The 11492-nt window shown below is 35.2% G+C and overlaps 1 protein-coding gene across 8 annotated transcripts in view; it reads left to right on the top strand.

Annotated features, from left to right (window-relative positions):
* Positions 1 to 11292, top strand: part of LARP1B (La ribonucleoprotein 1B) — a 128053-nt gene extending 116761 nt beyond the window's left edge. For 6 of the 8 annotated variants that reach the window (XM_041760063.1, XM_041760066.1, XM_041760067.1 and 3 more), the window contains 5 exons: positions 2197 to 2357; positions 2736 to 2880; positions 6958 to 7067; positions 7783 to 7910; positions 10032 to 11292. In XM_041760063.1, the coding sequence (XP_041615997.1) occupies positions 2197 to 2357; positions 2736 to 2880; positions 6958 to 7067; positions 7783 to 7910; positions 10032 to 10277 (790 nt within the window). In that variant the 3' untranslated portion in view covers positions 10278 to 11292. Of the gene's footprint in view, positions 1 to 2164; positions 2358 to 2735; positions 2881 to 6957; positions 7068 to 7782; positions 7911 to 10031 lie in introns of those variants that run through there. The other 2 variants (XR_005988564.1, XR_005988565.1) reach the window with 2 other exon arrangements.
* Positions 11293 to 11492: the final 200 nt, after the last annotated feature.

Raw genomic sequence — 11492 nt, forward strand, 5'->3', positions numbered from 1 at the left:
CATACATACAGACCTGCACACACAAACTCCTTAAAAAAAAAAAGCACCACTGATTTTATTAGAAAAGTCTTTAAGTATTAGTGTAAACTATCAGGCTCATGGTTACAAATACAAGGTTTCCAAAATTGGAATGTTTGTATGAAAGCTGTTTTCTTTGACATTATGGATTCATTTTGTTCATTTACAAGGAAATGTCTAACACAAAATGAAGTCTGAATAACCCTAATTTATTTGTTGTTTTCTAATTAAAAATTATGTTCCATGAAAAAATCAACTAGGTCCACTCACAACTTTATCACACAAGTGCTTTGACTTTAGATAATTGTCTCAGTTCAAGCTGCTATAGCACACATGTCATAATTTAAACAACTAATTTATTTCTCACAGTTCCAGGATAAAGGTCCCAAAAGATCAGTATCTGGTTGAGAGCCTGCTTTGCAGAGGACTCTATTCTTGTATCCCCACATGGCAAATAGCAGAAAAAAAGCAGCAAGCTATCCTATTTTTCTTTTTATAAGGGCACTTACCGTACTCATAAGAATTCTACCCTCATGACTTAATTACCTCCTAATACCATTATATTAGGGGCTAGGAATTCAACAAACAGTCCATAAAAATACCCATTGTACTTTGATAATGCTGCAAAAGTGCTTTATGCTTCCATCGCATTTTTAAAAAGATTTTATTTATTTGAGTGAGGGAGGGAGTGGAAGGAGGTGGGGAGAAGCAGAGGGAGAAGGACAAGCAGACTCTGAGCTGAGCATGGAGCCTTACTCGGGGGCTAAATCCCAGGACCCCAAGACCATGACTCAAGCTGAAACCAAGAGTTGGATGCTTAACTAAGTGAGCCACCCAGGCATGCCCACCATTTATTTTTTTTAAGATTTTATTTATTTATTCATGAGAGACATAGAGAGAGAGAGGCAGAGACATAGGCAGAGGGAGAAGCAGGCTCCATGCAGGGAGCCTGATGTGGGACTTGATCCCAGGACTAAAGGATCACATCCTGGGCAGAAGGCAGGCAGTAAACCACTGAGCCACCCTGGGGTCCCCCTGCCATTTTTTAAAAATTCTGATTAAAAAGCACACACAAAAAATACCATTTTAACCATTTTTAAGTGTACAGTTCTGTAGTATTAAGTATATTCACATTGTTGTGAAACATTTCCAGAACTTTCTCATTTTGCAAAACTAAAGCTTTTGTCCCATTTTGTCACACACAATAAGACAAGTACTTAAGGACTGAGATTTCACAAAATTAATTTTTTTGCTCCATCAAGGACATCTTAAGTCGAAACAACTGGCATTTTTAAAAATTTGCGTGTGCGTAGCAGTGAATAATATAATCACTAATATCTAAAGTTTGGTACCACTGCCTCCATTTGCATTAGGGGTTTTATACCCAATTGCTTTAGTACTATTAGTACAAATGTGAACACAGTGAAAAGGACAAATAATACCTTAGTGTTATTGTGAAAATGGTCTTGAGTTGCAAACTTTTTGAAGAGTTCTTGGGAAGCATCCATAGACCACGTGTTGAAAACCACTGATTCAGATCTGTGTCTTAGGAAGATCACTTTGAAAAAAAACCAAAACAAACAAAAAAAAAACAGAACAAAACACAGGATCACTTTGGTGGTAGAATAGAAGGAGGGAGATTTGAGAAACGAGACCAGTTAGTTTGAGTGAAAGAGGAAGAAAGCCTATATTTGAATAATGAAGTGCAGATAAAAAAGAAGAGATTGATTTAGGAGCTATTTCAGAAGTGGAATTGATGTACGGAATTGCATGTCTTTGGACTCATGAAATTACTGCCTTTGTACCAGATTTTATTTCTCATTTCCATTTGTCCAGTTTACATCATTTACTTAATTACTCATGAAAATTGAAATTTCTCCAATACCATAGGAAACTAAACTAAACTAATAACGGATCTGGAAGAGGAATAAGCTAGCTATTCAGTTATCTGCTTCTACTTACTACTTTAGTATGGGAATTTATAACCTTGTTCTTTATCAACTTCTGAATATACCTGTGTGTTGAATATAAAAAGTAATTCATATGTCCATCTTTATGTCATTAGTTTAGTTTTAGTCTTTTCCACTGTTCAGACTCAATAACAAATAGCACAAATTGTTTAAACACTTGGTTCTTGATATTTCAGTTTGAAGGCTTTTTTCCCCCCTCCTCAAACAGCAGTTCAAATGCTTCACCTTCAGAAGGTGCACCACTAGTAGGAGGTTATGGATGTACTCCTCATTCATTCCCAAAGTTCCAGCACCCTTCTCATGAACTTCTGAAGGAAAATGGTTTTACCCAACAAGTGTACCACAAGTATCGTCGAAGATGCCTAAGTGGTAAGATGCTTGTCCTTTGTGTAGCTATGTTTAAAACTAAAATATAATATTTAAAAATGTGATATTTAACATCAGGCTAAGATATTCTTTTATTTTGTTATAATTACCTTAATTACTTATGTATTTCATGTATTTTTGTAGCTTAGCTACATGAAGAAAGTTTAGCATATTCTTCTTACCATTGACAAATGCTTAAATTTGAGCAATGAGTCAGAAAATGGATTCATACTTATCCCTTACTTAGAAGAAACCCAGATACATTTTGGAGATTAATATGTTTTAGCTTTTCTTATTTTAAGCCATGTAAAATGTCTGCTGATTTGACTTTAATAAGTTTCTTTAACAAAAAAAAATGTTTTATTATTTTAACTTTTCCAGAGAGAAAACGCTTGGGAATTGGCCAGTCCCAAGAAATGAATACCCTCTTTCGTTTCTGGTCCTTTTTCCTCAGAGATCACTTCAATAAAAAAATGTATGAGGAATTTAGACAACTTGCTTGGGAAGATGCAAAAGAAAATTACAGGTCAAATATTTTCTCACATTTTTACAGTTAAAGGGAGTTTTCAAAAAAATAATTTAAAAACTAGTACTGAAATGGCCCAGTTTTGAACTATGAGGGTAGCATAACGTAACTGGAAAGAGGGCTATATTCGTTTCCTATTGCTGCATAGCAAATTATCCCCAAACTCAGAAGCATTTATTAGTTTACAGTTTCTAAGGGTCAGGACCTTAGGAACAGCTTAGCTGGGTGGTTCTGACTCACAGGTCTCATGCGCAGTCAAGATGTTAGGTCAGGCTGCAGCCTCTGAAGACTTGACTTAGGCTGGAGGATCCTCTTCAAGCCTATTCACATGACTGTTGGCAGAAAGCTTTAGTTCTTCACCACATAGGCTTCCCGGTGGGCATTTAACAACATGACTTCATCCAGAGCAAATGATCTAAGAAAGTTGGAGAACTTCCGAGAGGAATCCTTTATGTCTTATATAACCTGTGCTTGCAAGTAACATACCATCACTTCTGCCATATTGTATTATTCACACAGACCAACCCTAGTACCATACCTGATAGGAGGAGACTACCCAGGGTTGTGAATACCAGGAGGTAGGATTATTTGGAACCACCTTGGGGCCTGGCACAAAGGCCAAAAGAAATCTGAAAGAGCCACTAGAGACCTCCCTTGCATATGCATAGATATCCTCAAATTCATAAATACTTAGAGCCAAACTAGTTGTTAAGATGCCTTGAACCAAGAACAAATAAGGCCTCTCATGATGAACAAATAATGGACTCTCATGAGTCCAGACTCATCTATCAAATCTCATTTTTTTCCTGCTAGTGTGCTCTAGTCTTCTAGGCAACAGTGATGCAGAACACGTTCTCTGAATGACCCAAGCTCTATCCTCTAGATTTTTCTATATATTCTCATCTCTGCTTATTCTTCTCTTCTTCCTCCTTCTGCTTTGCTAACTCATTCTTTTCATCCAGGTTAGACCTTACTTCTTTGAAAAATGTTCAGGAGAAGTTTTGAGAGTGTCTATATGGTAGAGTTGAGACCAGACTAAAAGGATGAGAAGGAACTTGAAGTGGGCTCATGCAAACTATTTATTCCTGGAAAATGAGAGAAAGGAAGAAGAAATGGAAAGAAGAAAAAAAGATAATTTTACACTCCTTGTTTGCTCAAATTTACCATTCTTTAAGTTGTAAAAATGGATTCTACTTGTAAATCTTAAATAAGAATATACTGTTAATCAGATATTGTAATCGTTGAGAGGAATACAAGATGCTAGAAATAAAGTTTTCTAGAAAAAAAATTACATTTTCCCTAATTTGTATAAAAATAAAGACTAATTCTCATCCAGAACGTTTATCTTGATTGGGAATGACAGATACATAGTATGTTTACCTCTATTTCTCTCTCTTCTGTTATTACATCTCTAATCAATCCCAGCACTGTTACATGTTGTTGAATTCAGATTTATAGTCTTACAAAAGTTTTAATAGCTGCTTCCAGTTTACCAGAGTTGGCACAAAAGGCAAAATTTTCTATTTCTGATTTTGATATTCTCATTCAAAGTATGATGTGCTACCCATTAGTGGGTTGTGAAGTCAATATAGAGGTTTGAAAAATATCATACTGACAACATACAGTAAGGCTAAATTTTTCACACTTAATACATAAATGCAAATTTAAGAATTGTTTGCAAAACATGTATATGCTTGTATATACACACATACTGTGTTGACTTAGTGACCAGATAAAATATTTTTCTTACTATTGGACTTGGAAAAATTTGAAAGTCATTGTTCTAAGTTTAGCATATTTTGCTCTTTTTAAAAACAATTTCAATTTGTTCTTTGACTTTGTAATAACTTTTCTGATATGCCCATGGCTGTCCAAGTCTAGATTGGGAGTTTTTCTGTTTTCCTATAGTCATCTGTGTATGTTTCTAGTAGCTTTTGAACACATAATTTTGGGTATGTTTCTGCAGTGTTCATGACTAGTCTGGATTAGCTGTTCCTTAGGAAGTGTAGCACAGTGGTTAAGCATCTGAAGGCTTTGAAATCAGACCTAAATTTGTATCCCAGCCTGTTAACTTACTGTGATCTTGGCAAGATATTATTCCCAATATGCTTAAGGTCATTTATCTATAAAGTGGAGGAAATTATGGTAACTATCCTCATAGGGTTATTGTGAAGATTAAACAAAACAGAACCTGTAAAGGTCTTAACATACTACCTGATACACAGTAAGTGTTCAGTAAATTGCTGTTGTTATTAGGAAGAAGATCAATACTAAATCTATCCATTGACTAAACTTAGCAATAAGGTAGTTTCAAGAAAGAAGGAGAGAAATAACCTTTATCATGTATCTTCAATGTGTCAGCTGTGGTCTAAATGCTTTACAAATACTATGTCATCTATTCTTAAAAAGTAGGATATCATTATTCCCATTTTCAGGGATATAATTACAGTCCTAGAATTCAAATACAGTTCTGCTTCTCAGCCTTTGTTTTCACTCATCTAAGCTGTCTCATAATGAGAGGTAAATGAATAAATAACAACTGAGAGGCTGGCTATTTGCCCCTGATCTTCACTCTAGCAGTTAGGCTGCATAGTTGGGTTGTTATTAATGTCATACTTTTGGTCTTTGGAATTGGCTTACTAAAAAATAAGACTAAAAATCCAAATATTGTAGTCGTCTATTGGCCTTTACCAATATAAACTAATATATAACTAATATTAATATAATATCCCATAAAAGAAGTACCAAGGTGATTTGTCATTGCTGAGCTGGTGTTCTTTAGTCTTCAGTCCCCTCAGCCTTCAGTCATACAAGCTCAAAGAATAGCATCACTCATGGCTACCAAAGCAAAGAGCTCATGTCAGTCTGTGGGTGTATAGTTAGTAGTCCTACATCTCTCTTGGTGGCTTGCCAAGAAACCTATTTATTCTTCTGGACAGACCATAACTTTCCATCTTGAAAATAAACTAGCTACAGAAGACACACACACGCACCTTCGTGTGAATAAAAGCCAGGTAAAATTATGTTACCAGTAATGTCAAGAAAGACTACCAGAAATTGTATTCTTTATTCCTGTAAGGCACCCAGAACAACTTAAGAATTCTGAAGAATCTTTTAATTATGACATGTTTTAGTTTAGTAAGCTAGACATGGTCATTTTACTGCTGTCTTGTTGACTTTGTTCATTCTCATGGGTTCTACTCATCACAGTTAATTTAAAGGTTGAGCCCATGTAGTTTGCTAATCCCCTGTCCAAAATCTGTCTTGGGTCCTCTAGGTAGTTACAGAATAGAAGGAAATTTGTTTTCTGATATATATAGTAATTAAAATTATTTTAGCAAAATATCTTTTATGAAATATACTTTATGGGACACTTGGGTGGCTCAGCAGTTGAGCATCTTCCTTTGGCCCAGGGCATGACCCTGGAGTCCCTGGATCGAGTCCCGCATTGGGCTCCCAACATGGACCCTGCTTCTCTCTCTGCCTATGTCTCTACCTCTATCTCTGTGTGTCTCTCATGAATAAATAAAATCTTTTTAAAAAGTGTACTTTATAACAAAAATAGGGAAGATCTATGAGGAGCCATTTAGTTAGGTTTGTCATTTATAGTTGAATGGATCACCCACACATAGGGTCTGGGGCACAACAGTATAGTCTTTATATTTCTTGAGTGAAGATTGTGTTCAAAAGTATTTAAAACCATGCACAAACACACCATTATAAACCTTGGTTTGGGAAAACTCAAATATTCCCAGTATCACTAAATCTTTTCAACATTTCTTCACAAATACCAAGGAGAGGGCTCTGTCTAAAGGAGCCATAGTGTAGTTGTCCATGGGCTGCCTCTCAATTTGCAGGTTCCCAGTATACTTCCATCAGATGCTGTGGTTGAGTGAACAAAAATAACAAAGCCATCTATGGATTACTAAATAACCACTTAAACTTAAAAAAAACCCCTGCACACATTTAAGCCTTTGCGGGGAGGGGCTTATTTATATCATGTTTGCTTGTATCTATGAAATGTTTGCATTGCCATAGCAAAATTTTTACTATAAACCTTCTATTTCCTCTCTACAGGTATGGATTAGAATGTCTGTTCAGGTTTTATAGTTACGGACTGGAAAAAAAATTCAGACAAGAAATTTTTAAAGATTTCCAAGAAGAAACCAAAAAAGACTACGAATCTGGTAAAACAAAACAAAACCAAAAAAAACCAATAGTCTTATTCTATTTGAAAATTGCAAACCTGAGTCACTAAATAGGAAAGGAGTTCATAACTATTTTCTTCAGAGTAGGTCATTTAAGATCTTCAGGCCACTATTAGGGTTCTTGATGAAGGATGGGGCACCATATAGTAAGATCATTCCTGTGAGGTGTTGGAAAATAACCACACCCAAGTGTTTCCATTATGGAGTAGTATTTTGCCATTTTTCCTTTGACAAACGTGATAATACTCACTGATGTTCCACTGCATGAAAATTCTTTGAAACATCAGCAAATATGCTTGGAAAGATGGAATAGTACAGTGGGTAACAGTGCAAGCTTTAGGCTAAATCCATATGTAGGTCTGAATCCCATTTTCACCACTTGGTAGCTGTGTGACCTTGGTTAAGTCACTTAACTGTTAGCCTCAGTTTACTTATCAGTAATATACATAAGAGCACCTACATTACAGGTTTATATATGGTTCAAATTAGTTTAAAATATAAAAACCATTTAATACCTCATATAACAGATGCTTATTACTAAATGTTGCTGCCATTATTACAATGTCTTATTCTCAAAATCTAGATACATTATATGCTGGAACATAAATGGTTAATTGCTGATAGGCTCATGGTCAATATGAATTGTTTTTAAAATTTTGTATAATATATTGTGTATATTTTTCTTTGTTACTAGGTCAGCTGTATGGATTAGAAAAGTTTTGGGCTTACCTAAAATATTCTCAATCTAAGACACAGTCTATTGACCCAAAACTTCAGGAATACCTCTGTAGCTTTAAGAGGTTAGAAGACTTCCGCATTGATGTAAGTTTTAAGTCCTTTCTTCTGTAGTCTTTTTATTACCTTCATATTTTGAGTTATCATGACTTTCTTTACTTTCACAATTTTTATTTTTTTAACTTTTTATTTTGAAATTGTAATTTTCTAGTTTTGAAATTAAACTTTAAAACAGGTGCAGGGCAGTCCAGGTGGCTCAGCGGTTTAGCGCTGCCTTCAGCCCAGGGCGTGATCCTGGAGACCCCAGATCGAGTCCCACACAGGCTCCCTGCATGGAGCCTGCTCCTCCCTCTGCCTGTGTCTCTGCCTCTCTCTCTGTGTCTCTCATGAATAAATAAATAAAATATTTTTAAAATAATAAAACAGGTGCAAAAATTTCCATTTACTCTGTTTACCCACATTTCCCAAATGTTAACATCTTATGTAACCACAGTACAATTGTCAGTTCACTTTAATTTTGATATACCCCTATAATTAAACATTTTGTAGATTTAGTGACTTTGATGTGGATATATTAGTAATTTCTCACTAACAATTCAAAAATTTTTCACTTTCTATGTACTTTTATCCTTTACTTTCATAATATGTGCTGATATAACATGGATTTAGGTTTCTCCACATAATAAAATTAAGAAAAGAATGTCATGTTATGTTATGTTAAATATAGAGACAGAAGAGTAAGCCTTAAACAATTTGATTTCAAGAGTAAGAGGAAAGAATTAAAGAATGAGATGAAAATAAGAAAAAGGAAAAGAAAGAAAAATAAGAGTCAAAAGAACAGAAAAGAGAGAGGTGAAATGAATGCTAGGTCCATCTCTGGTTAGTATTGTAATTTGTTTGTGTTATATTTTGTATAAATAGTCTTGATAGCCCAGGAACAGAATTAATAGAAGTGCCTGTCTCTGGAATCAAGATGTTTCTAAGAGTGGCCTCGCCATTTCTGTCACAAAGACATCCTTGCTCTATAAATAGTGACTTTTCCCCTTTTCCCGTATCTGAACAGAAGTTAAGAATTCAGGCCTCTGCTTTTAAATACAGTGGAAGATTGGAAAAAGGAGGCTATGGTCTTAACTTGTTTTCAGATGGAAATAGTCTGGTGGTTATAGTTGTGGGCTCCCAAGTCTGGAAAGACCTTGCACCTGGAAAGTCCTTACAAGCTGACTGTTTCTGAGTGCAGAATACATTATCACTGCCTACCCTGTCCTTGCTTGCAATCTGAGAGGATTTGGGAGCTTAATGGATATTTATTTGAAAATGTTTAAAATTAGTACCATCAATAATGCTTTCCACTCTCCTTATCCTAGAAATCCTAGATAAGCCTTCAGACTCACTAAAGATATTTGACTTGGTATCTTTTCTCTCTCTGCTGCTTTCATTTATTTGTTAAACTATCATTCAAACAAGTCTAGGATAAGAGTTTAGGGTTGGAAGGGACTAGAGTTATAAGTGCTTTGCAGTTGAGAAGTTGAAAAAAGAAGGAAAATAGCCTCTTTGAAACACTTTCTTGGAGGCAGGGAACCCAGCCTTATATTTATGCCCTGAATGCAGCTCAAGCCCTAAAACATACGAGAATCTTAGTAAACAGGTTAACTGGGGACGTGATCCTGGGGACCCAAGACCGAGTCCCACATCAGGCTCCCTGCATGGAGCCTGCTTCTCCCTCTGCCTGTGTCTCGGCCTTTCTCTCTCTCTCTCTTTCATCAATCAATAAATAAAATCTTAAAAAAAAAAAAAAAATGTTGGGCAGCCTGGTGGCTCAGTGGTTTAGCGCTGCCTTCAGCCCAGGGCATGATCCTGGAGACCCAGGATCGAGTCCTACGTCGGGCTCACTGCATGGAGCCTGCTTCTCCCTCTGCCTGTGTCTCTGCCTCTCTCTCTCTCTCTCTCTCTCATTCTGTCTCTGTGTGTCTCTCATGAATAAATAAATAAAATCTTTTTTTAAAAAAATGTTAACTGAAAGAATGAACAAATATAGGTGATTTAGTTGAGAAAATTTAATACCTTGAATTGCTGTGAAGTTTTTGTTATACTAACAGAATCTACTGAAATGCCAACATAGTTTCCATCTTTTTGAAAAAGTCTGACCTTAGATTTTGAGGGCAGGGAAAATAGTAAAATTGTCACTGTATTGTCTTTCATATTTTGCAGCCCCCGATTAGTGAGGAATTTGGAAGAAAAAGACATTCATCTACTTCTGGTGAGGACAGTAGTCGTCATAGACTTCCATCTAATTCCTCTACAAAGCCACCAAATGCTGCTAAGCCTACATCTGCTAATCAGCTTCAGGTCCCAATAAACTGTCCCAGAAGGAATACTTCCCAGGAGTCCAGTGACAATTCACACCAGAACAGTGCTGCCTCAGTCTCAACAGATGGTGAAATGCCTGAGAAATAGACTCTGATGAAAGTTGTTTGCCCTTGAAATCAACATTTACATCAGTATTTATTTGGGGAAAATCTTCTGATGTTTGATTGTGATAATCACAAAAAAGAAAAAGGAAGAAAAGCGGTAGCATTTTTTTCTAACAAGATAAATTCTGAAAACTCATTTTCCCTGATGTCATGAGCAAGGATAGTTTTGGTGACCTTTTATAGAGATCCTCTAGTAATGTATTTTGGTGTCAGTATTTCTTTTTCAAAGCAATTGTTTATAAGAACAGCATTCCTTAAATATATAGAAAAACAATGCAAGGAATGCCTAAACATTTCAGCTCATACTTCTTAAAGAAGATATAGTATGTTGTATTCATCTCTTCTATAGAGCTTTCCTAAAGAATCCAATTACCCTGTTATCAATTCATATTTGAACTTATCAAAAACAAAGGAAGATTACGTATATATTTTTTAAATTCAAAAAAAATACATTTGCTCTTCTTTTAGACCAATAGCTTAAGGAAATTTTTTTTTTAACCAAACTAGAACTATATTGCAGTTAAATTGAAGTATGAAATATGTGCACTTTGGATGCTGAGTTTGGCTTTTTTCCTACTCTAGTCATACCTCATGATTTCCATAGTTATTGTTGTGCTAGTGTGGAATGTTCTGAATTGACATCAGCTGGTTACATATTAGAAGAGATTTACTTTTTGTGGCTCTATAATAAACATGCACAAGTAATTGAAAACTGGGTTGGGATTGGTTGGAATTTTGTTCTAAATCAATTAAATCTTGCCCTGTTTCTAATGCATCTTCTGTTTGTACATTTGCAGGTGGGTATGACAGGTAGTCAGATTATCTTCAGTTTAAAAGTAGTACTTGGTTTTTCCTTTTTGTTTCTTTTAATTTTGTTTTATGCTCATGTTTTCAAGAGTTATAGCAAATTGATTTCTGATTTTTATTGCTCTTGCAACTGATGTAAATGATAGTTTCAGTTTTTGTGGGAATTAAAAAAATAAAGCACTTATTCTAAATTATTGGAATTGATTTTTAATTATTTTGTTTAGAATATAGTTGAAAGCTGTAATATTCAAATTCTGCTAGTAGAAGACTATTATATTTTGTGAAGGAAGTTCCAGTTATAAATTTATCCGTTTATATTTACCACATGTATTTTCTTGGCAGAGCAGCTAGTTTAATACACTAAATTATTATTTTCTCTTTGATGTCTTGT

This window comes from Vulpes lagopus, chromosome 6, assembly GCF_018345385.1.
Source record: "Vulpes lagopus strain Blue_001 chromosome 6, ASM1834538v1, whole genome shotgun sequence".
Classification (NCBI taxonomy): Eukaryota; Metazoa; Chordata; class Mammalia; order Carnivora; family Canidae; genus Vulpes; species Vulpes lagopus.